General features: G+C 39.9%; 2 protein-coding genes and 1 non-coding gene across 4 annotated transcripts in view; 1 reads left to right on the top strand and 2 right to left on the bottom strand.

The window, feature by feature from the left end:
- Positions 1–8,874, bottom strand: part of ppil2 (peptidylprolyl isomerase (cyclophilin)-like 2) — a 32,975-nt gene extending 24,101 nt beyond the window's left edge. Inside the window, exons 1-10 of the mRNA XM_071917786.2 lie at positions 8,752–8,874; positions 6,696–6,745; positions 6,319–6,364; positions 6,092–6,154; positions 4,390–4,441; positions 3,415–3,466; positions 2,816–2,907; positions 1,881–1,970; positions 1,671–1,746; positions 612–772 (exon numbers count right to left, since the gene is read on the bottom strand). Coding sequence (XP_071773887.1) covers positions 612–772; positions 1,671–1,746; positions 1,881–1,970; positions 2,816–2,907; positions 3,415–3,466; positions 4,390–4,441; positions 6,092–6,154; positions 6,319–6,364; positions 6,696–6,745; positions 8,752–8,783 — 714 coding nt within the window. The 5' untranslated portion in view covers positions 8,784–8,874. The remainder of the gene's footprint in view (positions 1–611; positions 773–1,670; positions 1,747–1,880; positions 1,971–2,815; positions 2,908–3,414; positions 3,467–4,389; positions 4,442–6,091; positions 6,155–6,318; positions 6,365–6,695; positions 6,746–8,751) is intronic.
- Positions 8,875–9,903: 1,029 nt separating this feature from the next.
- Positions 9,904–19,814, bottom strand: LOC139926177 (STAM-binding protein-like A). 2 transcript variants are annotated; one of them, XM_071917788.2, is made up of 10 exons: positions 19,693–19,814; positions 18,220–18,444; positions 16,512–16,587; positions 16,312–16,407; positions 14,998–15,406; positions 14,680–14,804; positions 13,710–13,847; positions 12,858–12,970; positions 11,933–12,032; positions 9,904–10,989 (listed from the first exon to the last, which is right to left on the bottom strand). In XM_071917788.2, the coding sequence occupies exons 2-10, from the start codon at positions 18,420–18,422 to the stop codon at positions 10,933–10,935; spliced, it is 1,317 nt and encodes a 438-aa protein (XP_071773889.1). In that variant the 5' UTR covers positions 18,423–18,444; positions 19,693–19,814; the 3' UTR covers positions 9,904–10,932. The 2 variants fall into 2 exon arrangements, with proteins under 2 accessions (XP_071773889.1, XP_078141242.1); XM_078285116.1 differs by lacking the exon at positions 19,693–19,814 and adding an exon at positions 19,310–19,383.
- A 692-nt stretch (positions 19,815–20,506) lies between these two features.
- trnap-ugg (transfer RNA proline (anticodon UGG)) lies at positions 20,507–20,578 on the top strand. Its single transcript has one exon. It is a non-coding gene; the product is annotated as a tRNA-Pro (tRNA).
- The last annotated feature ends 448 nt before the right edge of the window (positions 20,579–21,026 follow it).

Raw genomic sequence — 21,026 nt, 5'->3', positions numbered from 1 at the left:
CTGCCAGCCACTGATGGATTACAAAATTCACCAGATTTCTCTATTTTATCAGCCAAAAAGGATTTTCAGAATACAACAGCGCATTTGAATGTTATTTGAGTAGACAAACCAACCACAGGCAGTATTTTTTTTTTAACCAATATTTGGCTGGTTGAAAGTGTATCGCGTTTTCCCTGACAGTTTGGGGACTTGAACCAGCAACCTTCCAGGCCACAAGCTTCCTATAACTTTTAGGTTACCGCTGCCCACAAGGTGTTGGAAAATCCATGCTCATATGTTTCATATTTTGACTAAGCTTTACTGGCTATTTCAACGTGTTTTAGTCGCCCAAATATTCCACTTTCACTTTTCGCTTAAACAACTTCCACTGCCAGGGGAATTAGATTAACAAGGTTGTACAGCATTGCACAAAAAAGGCTCCAACAATCTTTAACAGAAAACAGCTTTTTCAATCATGTCCACTTCATTGCTTTTGTCTGTCAGTTTCTCCAAGTTGTTTTACCTCTCCATCTTTCTTTACATTTCATATTTCTCTCTCTGTAACTTGTGGGACTACGCTGGTTGTCGAATGCTCTAGGAAAAGCTTAGTGGTGTGATATAGATTTTCTTACAGCGTTTAACTTGTCTGTCTTCTTGGCCTCTGGCTCCTTCATGGTGGAGGCCAGGAGCTGATCCCCCTTGTAGTCCTTATACAGCTCAGCTAGAGTCTCCCTGGTCTCCAGGTTGGTGCTCTTCAGGTGGTACGCCGGGTCCAGCTTGGCCTTTTCCTCATCTAAACCCCGCCAGCAAAGGGAGAGGAAGAGATGGAAAGGTTGAGAATAGGTATGTTTTTGGTGGACGGTTTTATGCAACACACATATTTTGTATGGGAAGCCTAACCTTGGCCGTGCTAGTACCACGCTTTACACAGGAAATGAAACCCCTAACCCTGGCAGTGTTAAAGGGATAGCCAACTAAAATATGCAATTTCTTATTAAAATGGTTTTTCTTTTTAAGTCATTGTTGGGTGTAAAAAACAACACGAAACTGCGAAAATCTGAAGTCTGAGAAAAGCCTATCAGCCTACTTTCAACTACTTTCACACGTCAGAGTGGGGATATTCAATCAGAACTCTCTCTCCAGTCTACAGTGAACCTCGCTCGACCGAGGTTTGTAGCAATGTGTTTTTAGCCGCAACAGCTAATCCATGCTTTTTTATTAATTGTTTTTATTCATTATTAAATTAATTAATTTAATTAATTATCTAAATTGAGCTAACAGAGGTGTGTTTTGCGTAAAAGATTTGGGAATTGATCCAAGTTTCAGCCGCCACTCTCTCTCCATTCTAGAGTGAAGCTCGCTCGACCACAGGGCAGAGGGAACGCCCAGCAGCTCTCCTGAATTGTATCACTATAGAAAATGTAACACCCAAAAGCTCAATTTTATTACAGTTATTGATTGTTAGGAACGCTCAAATCTTGGTGGATGATGAACATAGTACCCAAGAGTGATACTAAATAAAAAAATTTACATTTTTAACTGGGTTGACCGTCCCTTTAATGCCACGCTTTACTTGCCGCACTATACAAAACCACATAGATGATAAGAGTTAAAAAAAGATATAATTTCCACCCTATATAACCGAGCGCTCATGGCTGTGTGTGTGATAAATCGCTGCTGCTGTGACTCACCGGGATCCAACACTTTGAGGTTGTTCTTCACATGGAAGAAGTCGGAAACATTGAATTTGTCCAGGTTTGTGGGGTCCTAAGAAGGCACAAAACACTATGATGATCAAAATCACTTCTTCATCAGATTAAACAAACGCTTTCTCAATTAGATAACTTTTCTTTAAATCATGCACTTTCAACTTTGCAGACCAACACAAAGCAGCAGCCCACCTGTAGTATTATAATGTCCTTTCTGGTGAAGGGTTCGTCAGTCAGCAGATCTTTAAAACTCTTGGTCTTGATGTTCAGTTGCTCGACAGCCTGAGTGAAAACAGACAAATCTCATATAAGCCAAAGATCTCTCTGTGCACAAACTAAGGTCAGTGATTTGAGAGAAATTCATGTTCTTCTGTCCAGCAGAGGTGTGCTTTATAGCAAAATGACTTCTTCTAATTTCATTTTGTTAAGACAGTTATGAAAAACATGTTTCAGAAAAGGTGGATTCTGTATTGCAAACTTCATCCGTAAAGCCCGGGGAAAACGGTGTTGCACATTGTGTGATACCCGACTTTGTTTAGAAATACACTACCAGCCAAAAGTTTGGACACACCTGATTGAATGTGCTGTGTTTTTCATTCTCTTAAAGCCATTTTGATCTAAAGGCTTCTGCTTAAATGCTTGAAATGTGTTTCTTAGACAAATGTAAATAGTGAAGTTGATCCTATGTATGAATTTCTTTCCAAAGCCTTTGTCTTTCCATCAAGGCAAAGGGCGGCTACTTTAAAGAATCTAAAATATAAGATAGTTTTGATTTGTTTAACACTTTTTTTGGTCGCTGCATAATTCCATTTGTGTTATTTCATAGTTTTGATGTCTTTACTATTATTCTAAAATGTGGAAAACAGTAAAAATAAAGAAAAATGTGGTGTGTCAAAACTTTTGACTGGTAGTGTTCATCTATTATACATACATAATTCAACATGATGCAAGTTAGTATCTCGTAAACCCATATGAACTAAGCATCTGGAGTGCATGACACTGAAATCAAATCAGTAAAATATAACACACTCTCTCTGTGTGTGTAAGAATTTAAGACATTGATCTGTGTCGGGGAAAAAGGTGTTTGTGTGAGGATCAATGTCGGGAAAGAGTGCGAGTTCACCAACCTCGTGGGAAAACACGTTGCCAGTGACCTTGTTGGCAACAATGTGGGAATTATTTGTGAAGACGTTGTACAGGACGGGGCAGTGATACTTTCCTAGAACAAAAAGAAAGAACATCAGAGCGGGTCAGAGCAGCGGAGTCGCTCCCCGTCTTCCGCCACAGGCTGAAAACTCATCTCATCTCCTCAAGAAGTCGAGGAGCGGCTCATGTCACGCTCTCCCCACTGAAACATATCTCCTCTCCACATCTCCCTCCTCCACTTGCTCCAATTTGCTGTCATCTAAAAAAGAAAATTGCCCTCTACAGCTCTCCTTCACTCAAATTTTCTTTTTCTAGCCGTTCTCACACAGCAATATTGTCAGGAAACTGTGGCTCTGACCCTTACACTCCTTACTACTGTTTGGTTTTTATGACGTGGGAACCGAAGCTTATTCTATAACTGCACTCACTGTAAGTTGCTCTGGATGCGAGTGTCAGCTATAGATCAGAAATGTAAATGTAAAATGTGTAAAACGTATCCAGTATGTACAAAAGCCCCCGTATTTCTACGTAAACTGCACTTTTCTAATTGTTAAAGTACATTAAACACATGCATATTTACCATCATTGTTCTTGACGATGTTAAGCTTAATGAGGGACTTCGCTTCAAGCTTCTGTGGGAAATAAACAAAAATGGAGGCGTTACTAGGCAACCATTAAAATGTCTTCAAAACACCTTATTTAGCAAAACAGGCTTGAAAAAACTGCTGAAAGGCTGATATAGGAATTTCAAGAGCTTATCATATAGATCAGTGGTTCTCGACATGGGGTCCGGGGACCACCAGGGGTCCTTGAGGGGGTTCTAGGGGGTCCGCCGCAAACTGATGAATTATTACATTTCACCATTTTTTCATTTACAAGAAGTTACACAATTAGAGAATGTAGAAGAATGACAATTTTGATCATAGTTTCACTGTTATCTCTCTACCTACAATACAGATAGTCATGGGATTCTGGACCAAATCATATCTGACAATAAAAATATTCTCAGATTTGGATCTGAGAGACAAAATCTCATCAAATGGGGGTCCGTGGCCCTAATGTGGACTAAATTAGGGGTCCTTGATATGAAAAAGGTTGAGAATCACTGATACAGATCATCAAGACTTGCAAACACCATGGCTGGTGTTTGCAAGCCCTGCAATTTGCCCAATTTTACATTCAAGTATTAAATAATTAAAATCCTAAACATTTCTAGCTCTTTCTTTTGTTAGGCTCAGACTGTACTTGTACTTGACTGTAATGACACTGAATTAGAAAGGAAATGCTTTAGAAAAGATAAGTTTGATAATAAATCTTGTGGTTCCCCCTGAAAAGGCATTTTAAAAGGAATCATTAAAAGTCTCAGTTTAGTGCCCAGCCCCAACTTATATTGAGAAAAAAAACCCACTGAATTTTACAACCTCGAAACAAATTTAAAATATGTAAGTTCATATTTTAACCACCACAGAAGCTGCAGACAGTCTCAAGATGGCGGTGGATAAAGAGCAATCTGTTGACTACACATGCAAGCTGATGTGTTTTGTTGTTCCCTTACCTCTCCTGAGATCGGATTGGTCCCGTACTTCTTGATCCACGGGATAATGCTCCTGAGACAGAAGGAAGAGAGGAAGTGGATGTTAATTTAAGGTCCACCCAGATGCCCAGATCTCTTTCATCAGCCTACTTAAGTTTCAAGCCATTAAAAGTGACATAAATTAAAAGCCAGGAGTGCAACAACAAGCATTCATCTTCGGGTACAAAGTGTTTTTGTTTTATCAGCGTCCACGGGCTCTGGTCATCAAATATTAAAATCCCTACTTCCAACAAAAACATTTCACGATCATAAGGCATTCCAATGCATTTACAAGTGCCATCGTTCTACATTTTGATAATGTTTGAACACTTCTGTTGTCAGCGGTGAGCTTGACTTAAAACATTTTGAATGGGTCATGCATCAAAAAGGCTGGGAGACGTCGGCTGCGATGGAGGACACAACATTAATCAACTTGCCTTTTAGGCAGCCACCGGTTTTGATTAATTCTGTGGCAAAATGCGTATTCACTCTGCTTGGAGCTTATTGGATCTTCCTGTAATTGTTTAATCCTGTGATAGCGCTACTTTGATAGCTGCTAACGAAAGGACACCTTATAGGGGTGGTTTGATTATAGCAAATTAAATAAACAGGAATCAGCTATACAACATATGCCATTCGATGTATACATTGGGTTTTTATTTATCTATTTTTATCTATATCACCTTCCAATAACTTGAGGGCAGACTTTGTTTTAGCATGGATGGCCCCAGTGGAAATCAAGCCCCTAACCCACGCAGTGTTAGCTCCCATTGAATGATGAAGCACAGCTGATAATTAATTGGTTTGTTTGACTGGTTATATTAGGATGCATAACCAGCAAGTGTTTTTCTTTGGTGGTGCTTAAAGCAATATTCCTCTCAGTTTTAACATGCGGGTTATTCGGCACTTGACTGCCATGAAAACTAGAATATAAACTAATCACCAAGATTAGATGTAGCTGGAGGAGTTTGTACCGTTCAGATTTTTATTTCCCATTCATTTGAATGAGGCCAAGAAAATAGACTGAAAACTGACATTTAACACGTTGGTGAACAGATTCAACAACAGATCTTGCTGCTGTGATTTTCAACTGACTGTGGGTCCAACGTTTTAGAACATAATTTCGCCAAACAGCATTTTTATTGATAGAAGAGAACATAGCGGAGGGATACCATTTAGGAGAGATAGTTCCTGTTTGGGAGACTGGATCTACTTTTATTTTGAAATACTAATTTTAGTTTAAACCAAGAATAGAAATGCAAAATGAAAACAGACCCAAGGACTGCTTTATTGTCTTAAAAGCGGGATCTGTTGCTGAATCTGTTCACAAACGTGTTAAATGTCAGTTTTCAGGATATTTTTGTGGACTCGTTCAAACACTACAAACGCTACAAACTTGTCCAGCTGCATCCGATCTTGGTGTGTAGTTTATATTCTGGTTTTCATGGCGGTCAAGTGCCGAATAACCCCCATGTTAAAACTAAGTGGAATATTGCTTTAAGAAGTCTCAGTCTGTGGTCACACCAGCGCTTTCAAATTTAATTCCCAGGTCAGACTGTTGGTTTAAAGTTAGGTCATGCTTTAGAGGCCTGCATGAGTATTACATGAACATCGAATGTCAGCAGACAGTCAGCAGGTCACGTATAGTCAAAACACCTTCTTTGAAAAGGCATCAACTACTCACAACAGGTCAAAGACGACTCCCTCCTCAGTACAGACTGGATACTCAAACGGTTGAAGGGACAAGCTGAAAAGTTTAAGAGCAAAGAGTTGAATCATAATGAGACAAGTGCTATGTCATTTACCATTACTCAGCGAAAAAAACAATTTTATCAGCAACAGCGTCAACTCAGAGTATCACCAATATATTGCTCTGTCTTTTCATTTACTAGAAAACAAACCCTGTCTTACCTGCAGTGGTCAAACGGAAGCCGTCTGAAGTTTGCCTGTGGAATTTCTGAAATGGAAAAACAAAGAAAATAAAACTGATAAACATCCAGATACTGTTTCCATGATACACCCACTGGAGACGATTGTGAAAAAGTTGGGCTTTAAACAGTTACAGTGCGGACTGAGTAAACGCATAATCATAGTTATGAAAAAAGGTTTGGTAGGCTCCATAAAAATTCAGTACAGTAGTGTAGAAAATAACCTGCTAAGAAAAGAACAAAATACAAAATTTATAAAGGCCTAATGGAAAGTTCCAGTAAAAGTTGCCATTTGTTGTGTCTCCAAGTGAAACTGGAACAGATTATTTATCTCAATGGAGAAAAGTAAAAGCCAACTACCTGTTCGCTTCCCCCCATAGAAGTGAGTGTATTCCGAACATGTAATATACCTGTCAGGAGACAAAAACCACACATAAATAACAGGAAAGACAATAAAGCAACAATAAATAAAAAGGTAAAGGTAAGGTAAACAAAAACAAATGCCAGACATTAAATATAAGACATGAAAAGAGTGAGAGACAGAAAAATACAACAGGCAAATACAATGAAAATCATCTGGATAGGCCTAAATAAATGTATAAAAGCCTATCTATGCAAAAGCGATTGTTAGGAAGTGATTTAAAAGATATTGCCATCCTAAGCTCCTCAGGCAGGACGAACCAAAGACTAGAGGCTCAGACAAAAAAGGCCTTCTCACTTTTGGGGTTTAACCCAGACTTCAGACTAGCTCAGTTAAAAGATCTGAGCTGTGGCTAGTAGCCAAACAAGGCTAAGAACCTACAATTAATCAATAAAAATATTCAAATCTATTCTGAAACTGGCAGGCAACCAGTGTAGAGAAGTTTCTTCACACTTTTGCTTTGTAGCTGCTTGTTTATAAGGTGAAAGTTCATATACTCTGACTGTAAATATATTCTGTTAAACTGCTGGGCCAGAAGGCACCATTACCTCTCTGAACTGCAATAATTATGCATGGCCTTTACCAATACATGAGATCTGATGGAACTGTCCCCTGGGTTATTTAAAGCAGTGGTTCTCAACCTTTTTGGCTCGGGACCCCTCGAAACAAGGCCATGCCTACTGGCGACCCCCAGTCACACAGGCTGCACATGCAGATTGGTGAACAGTTCAACCAAAGAATGATTTTCCTTTTTCAGGTTGTTTCATTTGACTATCAGATGGCTGAGAGGCTGAAAACTGTTCAGTATTTCATAAGAAGAAAGCAAAAATTAGACATAATAATACAATTTTATAGCAGAAATATGTTTTTTCCTATCCCATACGTCATCTTGCGACCCTACAAAATGATCTGCTGAACCCTGGAGGGTCCCGACCCCCATGTTGAGAACCACTGATTTAAGGTGCCTATGTGCCTATTTAAATGTAGAACCTGGCGTGAATGTTAGACAAAAGGGGTGAGTGGGTGAAAGCGTGCATGTCATTTGGAGGTGATCCAGTGGGCACATCCCATCACTGATGTTTGGTAGAATTAGGGCCACAACACTCACACACCTACACTGCACTGGCAGTAAGGCTGAGCCCTACACATCTTACCCAATACTTTACAATCTCACCATCAATTTCAACAACAGTAGTCCATAGGGAAGATGGACCCTACTGGCTTCACATGGTCTACACCTCCTCCTTTGTGATTGGTGCAGATTTAATAAGGGAAATCAATACGGGATAATGGCTTTTATTTGGATTCACCTCATCAGTGGACTTCATAAAAAGAGTAACGTTAACTGTCCCAAATATTTTGTACATTCAGTGTAAAACATCAGAAGCATCAGAGCATATTTGGTCATCTCAAGCACAATTTTTGAATCCCAACTTATGTTTTAAACCACAGTGTCTCCCTTTAAGTCAACTTTGGAGTCACAGCATGTGGACATTTTTCCCACATTCAGCTAAAGTTTGATTAACTAACATGATGTTTACAGTATAAAACACCAAAAGGAAAGCTAATGATTTTTTTTTGGCCACTCCGATATCAATTTCATATTCCTGTAGGATATTACTTAACATTATAGTGATAAATTATGTTTGCTGTGATATTTGTGTAACGCTATCCTTCTAAAATGTATGAAAATAGTTCTTTGTCATAATGGTTTATATTAGCTAACCGACTTTAGCATTTGTTGGAGTTACGTTACTAGCCAGACAAACAACGTTATTTAACAAAGATAATGAAGAAGTGAGTAATTTCACGTCACTGCTAAAACTTGATATAAGCACAATTTAACTAAAATGAACTAAGATAGTTAACGTTATCATAAACTAAACGTAATATAGAGTTAATGTTAGCCGAGTAACGTTAGCCAGCTAAGCTAATAACAATAACAAGCACTTTTCATTTGTACGGGATATTGTGAACGACAGTTTTGACACTTACATTTTGTCTTTTTGATGCTGACGCTTCCCCATTTTGAATGTTGGTGTAGATCAAAAAAGAGAATCGTGTTTTTTAATGTTAAACTCCTTGATAGAAATCACTAGACAGAAACTGACCACCGTGGCTTTCTTTACTTCCTGTTTATGTTCTTCTTCTTCTTCGTAATTTGTGGAAGTTTAGCCGCAACAGAGGTGCTCTGCTGCCCTCCACAGGATAAAAAAGAAATTATCATTCACTTTACCTCATTGCCTTTTATTTTTGGCAAAATGGCAAACGTATTAGGTGCATTATCCGCGAATACTGGTGTGTGAGGTTAAACTATCATCTTTAAAATAAAAAAAAAACAAACAAACTTCAAATTATTATTAACTTCAAATGAAATAATCAAGTGGTTTAGTCCGCTATCTCTGGAAACACATGTATGCCTCCACTGGCTTAGCATTAAATCCAACAATAGCTTTCTCTCCTGTGTCTCCCGTACCAGTTTCCCACTGTCTAAAAAAATAATTTAAAAAAAATGGCTGAGTGGACTTAAACCCTAAATTTATATGATCTTACCTCCCGTCACACACATCTAGACTATTACCACCGTATACCATTGGGCCTGAGATGACAGAAATGCCTCTCTTAATATCTTAGATCTTTCCCTACCACATTAGAAATATCCAGAAATCTCAGGCCAACATCCATCACATCTTAATTACTTTCCCTCTAACTGCATAAAATCTTGTTTTACTCCAAATAACCTGCTTGTTCATTATGTTACTGAATGATCTGTTCGCTTGTTGATAAACCCTCAGAATATCTCACCGTTTCAGCATACAAAGCTCTTTTCTCTGCTCTTATCTTTGCAAATTTCCCCTTTGATCCTTTGCGATCAGTGATTAGCTCCCTTCACAATGCAAGCACTTTGCCTGTTTCTTTTTCCAAGTTGCAATTATGCAGATTACATCCACTTTCCCCTACATATTCCTCACTGTGTGTATAGTAATCCCTGCACACCTTCTCTGAATACTTTCATACTTTGTATCTATTATATATAATGTTAAATTAAATGTCTCAACTATGTAACTATGCTTTGATTTTGTATTGTCTATCCCACTGGGAAAATAACACACAAATCAAAACAAGACAGAAGAAATCCATCTAGAATGAGTTTATTTTGTCTTGGCATTTAATTCATTGAAGGTATTCTCACATTTATGGCTAAGTATTTACTTCTTCTAACGAGAGAAGGGAGCAAACAAAACAAATGGTTATCAGTATGAACCATGGCCAGGTGGTTAGTAATGTACAGTAGAAGGTACTGTACATTCAAATTGCCTGTTGCACACATTTCTTCTGAAGCATGGACACATCATCCGGGTACCACCCCCCGCCCACTCCCACTCCCCTCCAAAACAAAAAAAAAAAAGGAAGAAGAAGAAGAAAGAACACATAAGAGGTGGATCCATCATACACAGGAATTAAATTTCGAAACAAAACCCTTTTTAGATACAGAGTGATATCATGGAGTGATGTTTTTGTATACAAAAATATATATTACAGAGCAGCAACACTGCCCACATACCTGAGTTACAACTGGCTTTCAGTTTCTCTTAGCACTCAACAGCTTACTAAGGAAACACACCAACTCAAAAGAATAGAGAAAGACTTGAGCCGAACTATAGACTTTATGTTGAACTTCATGTTGAACAACGCTATCGGACAATCTTAATCTTCTCGTCCTTGGCACTTATCTGTCGGGCATGCCCAACCCTTGATGAAAATTATAAAACAAAAGGTTAGGTTGACGACATCCAATAGATCCGGACACAGTTTCAACTACAGTTACCTGTCATTGACAAACATATATGGTCAATAATGACAAAAACGAAGGCGGTAAAGAAGGGAACTAGAGCACATGCTGACAAAAACGGAGGAGTTGAAGAGCCAGAGGTTTGCCCGTCCATCAGGTGGAGAGAAGTTGTTTGCTTGGAAAGTGCAATAATATGAAGAAACTTGACAGAGCAAAAAAGTTTGCAATGCTGTTCCCTTTGAGAACAACTGAGGTCCATGAAAATGGTCAAACGATGGCCGGTATTCACTCAGTACCGTCTTGAAAAAAAATGAGTGTTTTCTCAAATAAGACATCCGCACGTGTTTGATTAGACAGTCTGTGAGTGTAGTGGTGAAAAAATATCACCGCAAATCCAACATGGACACTGTGCCATCGGTGATGGTGATATGTCCTGCATGCTGAAACAAGAAGCAGATCGGGGTTTTTTATTAATAGACAAAAATAACAATACAACACAAAACACACAGAATTGACACAGAAACATAAACATGATGTAGAAACATCAGAAAAGAGAAGAAAAATACTGTAAACATAGCAACTGTAGAACAAAGTATATTAACTAGACAGAATGGAGATCACAGCCCGGTTATGAACAAAAAACAAAGTCTGAAAGTCTGACCGAAGTATAATCATATATGCATATGCATATATAAACATGCATAAAATTACATAAAGAACAGAAAATAATTAAATATATTATACGCTCAGTTTACCGTCTTCATAAATAAATAAAGGCCAATAAAAAAGACACAGAAAAAGTGTAAAACAGGTAAAGACGAATATAAAAACAAATAGGACATATCTGAATATGAAAGGCTGTTTAATAATACAGAAAAAAGTTCCAGCACAATATCAATACTGCCTGCAAAGGATCACTTTCTACCAACTTCAGACTACAAAAAGGTGGCCGCCACTTCATTAAAATTCTAATCTAATCTGCAAATTAAAAACAGTGGATATTCTGGATGGGAAATGATTGGTATTTCAGTCAGGTGATGCAGACGCTCTCATTTCGCCTCATTGTTTGCTGGCACACTATGTCACTGTGTCAACCCACAAAAAAGCCTCTCTGGAAGGCAGATACGACATAAATCTGCAGTGATGGCGGAAGCTTTAAGTCTTGTGGATGACTGGACTGACTGGCTGCCAGGAAACGCATCTCACCCCAGTACAGAACGGCTGACACACAACTGTCTGCTAAACAGTAACGGTTTCAATGTCAATGAGTGTGAATAGACCATAACATGTTCATCTAATCCAAACGGAAGCAGCATCTTTTTCGAATGACAATAAAAACCTGGTATGTGTCTGTATATGGTCCCACAGTATGAGTGTACTCACTGTAAAAAGAGGGGGATCTTTGCTGTGAGGGTGAAAGCCCTTCTGTTTACACGTGGAGATTTCATCTGTTCCGCGATCTGTCAGCCTGAAGTAGCCGATTCTGCAACAACAAATGGAACAAACACAATCCGTCACACTTAATCAACTTAAAACACAGTAGGAAAAAAATATTGATAAACTACATGACAAAATGATCAGTGTTTCCTTTACATTCCCTATGCTGCGTTTGCCCCCCCCACAGCAGGAAAATTGCCCCCAGAGCTAGAAAAATGACAATCATCAACAATGAATGCATCATTTTCTCCCATGATACATGGACAAATAGACAAACAAACACATGCACAAATTATATATATATGATAAATGATATACTGCACCCCACCATGGGCTAATCAGTGTAATTTTGAAAATACCAAAACGCAGAGGTGAGATGTATCATTGCCACAAGTTTTGTTAAAATTTGATCAGTGGTGTCCAAGATTTCAGGCATGACACATGGACAAACAAACAAACAAACAAACAAACAATGTGGCGCCCCCCTTGGGACAATCAGTGTCATTTTGAAAAAGCCGAAACACAGCGGTGAGATGCATCATTGCCCCATGTTTTGTCAAAATGCCATAAGTAGTGTGTGAGATATCGCGGGACAGATGAACAAATGGAAGAAGACCATAGTCCTCCCGTTGATTTCATTGTGGGGGACAAAAATTATTACAATTACAGCATAAGTGTCCATATATTGTGATATAAATATCTAAATAAAAATCAACACTTAAATTGCAACACCGACTGGAAGGAACAGATCCTGGAAATGGCCCAGGAGCAAACCTCGGAACCAAAATTACCCCCCCATTTAAAGAACAATTTACATGAAACACTGAATGACAGAAGCATTTATGTTTTCCGCGACAGCCGACAGACTCACTCGTTGAACTTGGGTGAGCAGACGATAGCGATGGCCTCCGGTAGCATCATCTGGTAGGAGCAGTGTGTGTGGAGGTCTACACTGGACAGGAAGGCTGTCTGTGTGGGGTGAGTCTGGGGAACACATGGTGGTCACACTTCAGGTCACATGTTCAGCTGGTTTAGTGTGCACAAGCGTGTACACAGACACACATACCACAAGTTTCATAATGAAAGTTTGTCCAATATAGCAGCTTCTTACTCTCATAGGCGTCTGATTTGCCAAACCACATTCTGCAGTTCGTCAGCGCTCTCTCAGCAGCAGCCTACATGTGTAAAATTTACCCACACCACTGCTGTTTACGCTGATGTTTGCGCCTTGACAGAGCCTGAGGTTATGAGAATTTCACTCACTTTCACGCCTGAAAATAGATGTGCGCAACCAAGAAAAATCAAATACGAGCAATTGTACAGATGAAGATTTTAACCACATTTTAGAGAAATCGCACTTGTGGATATGTGGTTATAATCATTCAAGCTCTGTGGTTATAACCAATCTGTAGCTTCTGCGAAAGCTGCTACTGTAGTCGCAACCGCTGGCCATTGTTCAAAAGACTACGACTCCCTGATTCAGCAAGCATGAAGCGAACCAAATCAGAGCCGGTTTACTGTAGGCTGCTGACAGAGAGAGAGAGAGAGAACGAGAGCGAGCACTGCTGAATAGTGTGGAAGCTAAGAAGTTTGGATTTGTTAAAGCGTTTTAAGGTGGATTTTTCCTTTATGTGGAATCAGTTTTCCCCTTTCTGGACCAGTCCGACCACTAGTTGCGTTTCCAGGTGAAGCTGAGGTCATATTTCGACGGATGTTTACTCACATGGATCCAGCCCAGGGTGATGAGATCATACTGGTCCTGGATGAGGAAGAGCTCCTCTTCATTTTCTGTGTCACAATAGTCAGGTCCGCCGCACTGCTTTGGCACGATGACATGGGTCACGGTAAACGCATTTCTGGTCTGGGCCAAGCACAAAAAAAAACCACACAGTAAGGTTTTTTTTCCATACATACATATCCGCTGTCTGTCCCTAGTTATTGAAGGACTCTGTCTGAAGCAAATTAGGTTGGTAACTGGTTTGCTGCTGGCAAACACACTATAGAAAAGGAACGTGTAGGAGCTTTAAGGAGAAATAAACCCGACTAGTAAATGAGCCTCACACATTTCAAACAAAAGTGACTAAGGAAAACTAAAACTACAACTAAAGAAATTTCCCAATATGTTCCATCCCCCTGGCGTGGAGTCAGCTGATGTCTCCGTTTCATTCAAAACTTCAGATGCACATGATTCAAGCTCCCAGGCTACTGCTGTAAAGAAGAATCTGGTCATGGTCATTCCTCACACATTCACAGCCTGGGAAAGCCTGGGTGAAGGAAAACATCATGGAATTGCATTGCCTGAGATGGTAAAAAGAACATTTTACGTAGAGTCATATTCCCAATATTAAACATGTGTACATCAAGTGTTTGTTTTCATTATTGCAAATGCTTAATAAAAGGCATGGGGGGAAAAACTCCGTCTCTGGCAATGCAGCTCAATGATGCAGAATTGTATTTTCATTGATCTTAACTCAGAGCTAAAAACCCATAAGAGCAGAAAAAATCATCTGACATTCTGTTGGATTTTAGGAAAATGTCTACTTTTACAAAAGAACAATCCAAAAATCCATTTTTGTGACATTCACCCTTAAGCCGATTTTCTGTTTTCCTGCAACAGATTCACTCCAAGCAGGACTTGGGTTTAGCACAATCATTCTGTTCCGCTAGCAGCTGTTGTTTTTCCAAAGTCTTACCAGTTTGCCACACAGGATGCCGCAAGTTTCTACAGCTCGGCTTGTGTTGGCCTCTGCCAACCTCAGAAAACTGCGGCACAGCTCAGCAGGAACTGCCAACTGCCGAAGGGCATCCACCATTGTATCTGCAAAAATAATGTAGCGGAATACACAATAGTTGAATGGAAAACTTCTGAAACAAGGCATGGTGTCAACGGGAAATAAAGTAGGTCAGTGGGGAAAAAATCAGCTCAGAAGAATAAATACTTTAAAGCAGGAGTGGTGTAGTATTTAAATCCTCTGAAGGCCGGCCCTCCCTTCAGGATGAGATTAACTCACTGTTGTTCCCGGGGCTGACCAGAGACCCGGGCTTGAGCGATCGGTCGAAGGTGGGTGGGCCAGAGGCGGGCGTGCCGGGGGTGGCGGGGGGGCGACTGTAGTGGTGGTTGGTGCCGCCGGACAAGTCCCCCGGGCTCTGCGGAGGGGTGGGGGAGACGGTGTAGGACGGCGGGGGGCCCTGGATGCCCGGGAGGAGGGGCGTGTCGGGGGGAGGCGTGCCCGGCGTGGCGAACTCCAGCAGCACCCGCTGGCGCTCCTTCTCCAGCTCCTGGCGGCGGATCATCTCCTCGAAGGCACTGAACTGCTCCTGCTCCCGCTGGCGGCGCTGCAGCTCGGCCACGCGCTCCCGCTCCACGTCCAGCGCTCGCTGCTTGGACTGCTCCCGCGCCGTGGCTTCCTCCTCCGCTTTCTGAGCACAAAGTACACACTTCACTTACAACGTCACCGCAGTACAGAGGAGGCCGACTTCAAACATATCTCAATTTAGGTTGTCAGTAATGAACAAAGCTTACCAAAACACATGCATGGAATTTTTTTTTTTTCAGTGGTAAAATTAAGCGCACTTTTGTCTGTTCAGCCATGGTGACAATTGCTGCTCATGCTAATTTATTCTTCTTACGTTTATTCCAATTGCTGCTATTGCTGCTGCTGGAAAACAGCAAATGTAAACGCTTTCATGAACTGGATATAGGTTGAATCACTATTGTGTTGCATCAATCAGCGATAGAGAGCAGCACAACAGACATTAATTTATATGAAAAAGGTCACAGATTATTACTTTAAAATGCATATAGGAGTATAGCTCCTTTCTCTACCAACTCGCAGCTTTTCAACTGCTGAACGATGGAGGACGGTGCTATGAGTGAGCAACCAGTGCCATAAGTCATTTCCATCTCTAAAATAAGGTCTTTTTTACCCTTTGCTGACCTCGAAAAGATGATCCACGCTTTAATATCTTTTTTTTTTTTTTAGATTTCTACAAGTCTCTGTGTTCCTGTCTCAGTCCAAATTCTCTCTCTCGCCTGCAGTTAGTACAGAGAGCAGCAGCAAGGCTTTTAACTACATCTAAGAGACGTGACCATATTAGCCCTAGACTTGTGTAGGAGGAGATAAGTTCTATCCCATGTGTTTGCAATTCCAACTAGTTGTTGATAGGTCAATACAGGTCACAGATTACTTAATGCCCCTTTACACGTTCCATCATTTTCTTATACAATCTTTTCTTAATGTCTCTAATCTCTTAAGAGACAGTACAGGTAAATATAAGACAATGTTACTGCATGAGACCCAGTGTTTCTGGGACTAACAGTTTACCTTTTTGACAAGGTACTGTGCATACTCCTGTTCAAATCTCCTCAAAAGAGCTTTCTTCAGTATCTCTGCTTGAGGGAATGCAATGTCCTTCAGTTTCTGGAAGAGGATGGGAATTAAGCAGATGTTAAACTTGAACACTTCCTTCAGGGAAAATAATTATAATCAGTTGTACAGGACAGAACAAAACGCTGTATGAACACCTTGAGTGTGTCCTTCTTCTCAGGAATGTTAGCCGTTTTGTAATCCCGATGCTTGGGAAGTTTCTCAATAAAGAGCCTGGGCAAGAAACAAACAACAAAGAACCCCCAACATTAACCGATCAAAGTTTTTTACATCACTGCATTGAGTTCCCTGATTCAAAGTGCTGGCCTGAAGTTTCAGAATCATGACTGACGACCTTTAAAGCTGGAGTGAAATCAAAGCAGGAAAAATGTAATTTATCATAAGTCAGCCAACAATTTTGTTATAACGGATACTGGCCAAATTCCAATTTCATACTCATCTACTTACATTCACTACCAGTCAAAGGTTTGGACACACCTGATTGAATGTATTATGTTTTTCATTCTCTTAAAGCCATTTTGATCTAAAGGCTTCTGCTTAAATGCTTGAAATGTGTTTCTTAGACAAATAAAAATAGTGAAGTTGATGGCTATGTATGAATTTCTTTCCAAAGACACACACATTTTTGGTCACTACATAATTCCATTTGTGTCATTTCATAGTTTTAATGTCTTGACTATTATTCTAAAATGCGGAAAATAGTAAAAATAAAGAAAAATATGGTGTGTCCAAACTTTTGACTGGTAGTGTAACTCCTCTCCAAATACCGTAAGAAATGGTCAAGAGACTAAATTCTCCTACAACTACTCAGATGTTTAAAGTTTATATTTTTTCCTTCAATAACTATAACAACCTACACTGAGGTACGTAAACTGTGTTTTTAAATACAGTTGCATACAGGTGTGGTGGTGGAAAGTGCTGGAGACCAGGTGAAAGGCAAAGACAAAACTTAAAAGATGGTGGAATATCAACCCATCTTTAATCCAACAGTAAAATAAACAACTTAAGTTTGGCTGGACACATAAGTCTGCTTGAATGCTGAATATTTATTTTAAGAGTGATGTATATAACTGACTATCTATTGTAAGTCTGTATGTGGGTCCTGTTGTCCTAGTACCATGTGAGTCTTTCTTAGTTACCATTGTGTCTCTCCACCAACGCCATCAAGACAATTTTCCTTATATTTCCTGTACTCGGGGAGTAAAGTAATTCTGGTTATAACCAAATTGTGGCATGTAGTTATCAGTTCCATGTAAAAGAATCTCCTTGCTTTTGGGTTTTTGTGCTAGGTTAGCAGAAAACTAAGTGACACATCTTTCATTTGAATTGTATTATCTGCCTCTAAATCAGCTGTAGCTTTCCGGCTCTCCTGATCACAGAGTTCCAGCCTGTTTTTCCTTTTAACCAGAATAATTACCACCTAACTGCTAATCATTCAGAGGAGCTCCCACAAAGCTAATAGGGAGACAAGTCAGAATCACTCTTATATAATAAAACAGCTTTTTTCAGCTTTTTTCAAACCCTAAGGAAGGTCTTTGTATAAACTTTGTTCAGTGTCTTCCCCCTCCTGCACAGCCTATATTTGTGTGAATTACACAACTAAATTAAGCACCTAAACTTGAAACTAAGTTGGAAAGCGGATTAGAATGAGGGACAAGTTTGACAGCAAAGGAAGTGACAAAAATTAATAAATGACTGCACCATAAACTAACAGAAATAATCAATCAGATCAAAGCTCAATACTCATTAAGTTAATTAATCAAAAGCTCAGTCAGTCATGTCCATCCCTTTTAGACCCTGTTAAAAATTCAAAACCTCAGACTCACTGACCACTGAAGTACTTACGTGATATACTTGTTGTAGAGGACGAAGGCATGCTCGATGTTGCCCTCCTCTGTGTAGATGTTAGCCATGCGGATCATCTCCATGCCGGAGCGGAAGTATCGGCGTGGGGGAACGTCGTCGTTAACTTCCACTGAGCTGCCCTTCTTGGTCAGAGCGCGGACGCGCTCCTCCGGCGACAGGCTCATGTCAGTGTGGTCTGCCATAACTACAGCCCAACCTGGTACACTGGGAAGACAGGCGAAAGATTTGATACAGTCAGTGGGATCTGCATGTTAACACTGTGTGGATGAAAGTGCAGCATGATCTAGCCACATGCGCCTCACAGTTGTTCACAAAACTGCCAGGATGGTATTGCTAATTTAAGTTACAATCCAGAAACCATACCACTGTTTTCACACATTTTAGATCGCATTACTCACGCTTGATATGGATATGATCTGAACAGTGGAGTGTCATTCTTAAACAGTGTTTTTTCACTTAGGAAAGCAATTCAAGACAACACACAGAACAGTCCGCGTAAAGAAGCATAGAGGCAGTGTCCCTCTCTTCACACCCTGCCTAGGAGGCACACCCCATAGCTTGAGAATCACAGTGATACATTTGCTGGGATTGTCACTTGTAGTTACTAAAAAAACATAGCATTTTCTAGTTTTCATTTATTGATCAAATGAAGACGAGTGTGGGCATCCTTCATCAGAAAGCAGTCTGATGGTTTGCTTTGATTTGGTCATGACTTCTTCAGCTGCTATTTTCAACAGCCACAAAGTATATCAAGAGAAAACCAAATGAAATCGGATTCAAAGCTCAGCTCATGAGGTGTGGCACTGATAAAGGGAAATGTGAGCTGGAGCTGAGGGAGTTGAGCAGTCGAGGTGCGCATTGAATTTCATCTGTGACAGTGCCAGCTGAATGTCAAATGCCACAGCTGATGACAGTAGAATATGAGCAGTTACACACAAATCTGCAGTGCCAGAATAGCAATACATATGACTGTAATCAAAAAGAGCTTATCGCCATACTTGCTATTTCTTTATAATCACATGCATGCTAACCTGGTAAAGTCGAACTACAAAATTTGTATACGAGTTACCTTGGAAACGAGCTGCAGCACGGCGCCCAGGGCTCGCTACATGTCACTCAGAAACAATCACAGACAGAGAGAATTGTGGATAAAATGCTATTTTCGGCCCTTTTCAGCGCACAGTTCTGGTAGGCATATTCTCCATCTCATTTGAAGACCTTACGGTCGTGAACATCGTTAAACACGTCAAAACAGGGATTTTTCACTTCATGGTGTCCTGGCGTTTAACACTGTCACGGTAGTGATTGATGTTACTCAACGACGTCGCGTTAGCTTGGTAAGTTAGCTACGCTAACTGTTAGCTAACTTAGCAAAGCCAGGTCGCTTTACAATCGAAGTTTGGGTGGGTTAGGTAGCTAGCTACCACTGAAGCGTTTAATCTACATTCTTACCTGATCAAGCTGTAAACTGTAATCCCCAGCGGCCTACATACAGCTAGATCAAAATACAGTCAAATTACAGGAGACATAAACCAAGTTGCTCAGTGAGCTGCTGCGCCTACCTCCGTACACTTCCGCAATTAAAACAACTTCCGCTTGACGAATCATCACGCGAGTAGAGAAGGAGGATATTTATATATTAATAGCGATTAATAGGTGATACATTAATATAATATATAATAATAGGCGAATATTGTATTTCATTTATTTTGGCACGGTCCATACACAGATAATCTATGGAGAAATGTTTATAGCTTTACAATAGACAATATTTCCTAAAATGTTTCACTTTTTTTGGGAGAATGTGACGTTTTCCTATAAAAAGATTAATCACTCAGTAATAAAAAAACTGGCTCATCTTCTGACAACAAATGTCGATTCACACATGTAGCTAACTGTCCTCCTTATATTATATTAGATTGTCGATATAATATTGTTATTGTTGTTTCTGCTTTGTTTTGTATGATTTTGGTCATGAATATTTCATTCTTTCATATATGTATTTGTATATAATTTGAGTTTGAAATAAAACGAGTTGTTAAAAAATGTAGGCTACTGTCCTTCAGTTCAGTTTTTTTTTTTTTTTTACTGTAGAGTGATTCATCGTCTCAACATACGATCTATAGTGAAGACAAACGAGAAGATCTTCGCTGCGAGTTTATAGTATGGTCGCGTGGTCGCGAGCCATCCGCGAACAGAATTCACAGATATAAAACAATAGATAATAAAACAAAGATAATCCATTGATTCAAAATTTCTAGTAAGCGGCTCGTTGGTCTAGGGGTATGATTCTCGCTTTGGGTGCGAGAGGTCCCGGGTTCAAATCCCGGACGAGCCCATTATTTGTTGTACTTGCTTATAGTTGGGACTAATTGCTGTTGTGCAGTACTGGACACTCTATTCAACATCAATTCCAGTAGGCTAGTGAATCAGTGATGGCTCTGGTTAGGACTAATTGCTATTGTGCAATACTGGACACTGTTCAACATCAATTCCAGTAACGCCAGTGATTCAGTGATCCTTGGCCAATGTGTGTGTACCTGTACTGTGCGTATGCGAAATCCAGCTGTGTGTGACCGCGCTGTATGCAAGGTAGGTCTTAGGTCTTTTTTTATCCCATTTTTTAAAAATATATTTTTTATTGATTTTCACGGAATGACATATGTTCCATATGGTAACACAAAAGAAAATTACAACTAGTATAAGACAAATATAGAAAAGGTAAAACAAGGCATGAAAGGACAAGACAATACAACAGAGGACGAGTCGAGGTCCTGTATCAATCC

This window comes from Centroberyx gerrardi, chromosome 8, assembly GCF_048128805.1.
Source record: "Centroberyx gerrardi isolate f3 chromosome 8, fCenGer3.hap1.cur.20231027, whole genome shotgun sequence".
Classification (NCBI taxonomy): domain Eukaryota; kingdom Metazoa; phylum Chordata; class Actinopteri; order Beryciformes; family Berycidae; genus Centroberyx; species Centroberyx gerrardi.
Note: the sequence above shows the minus strand (reverse complement) of the source record. Positions and strands in the feature narration are given on the sequence as shown.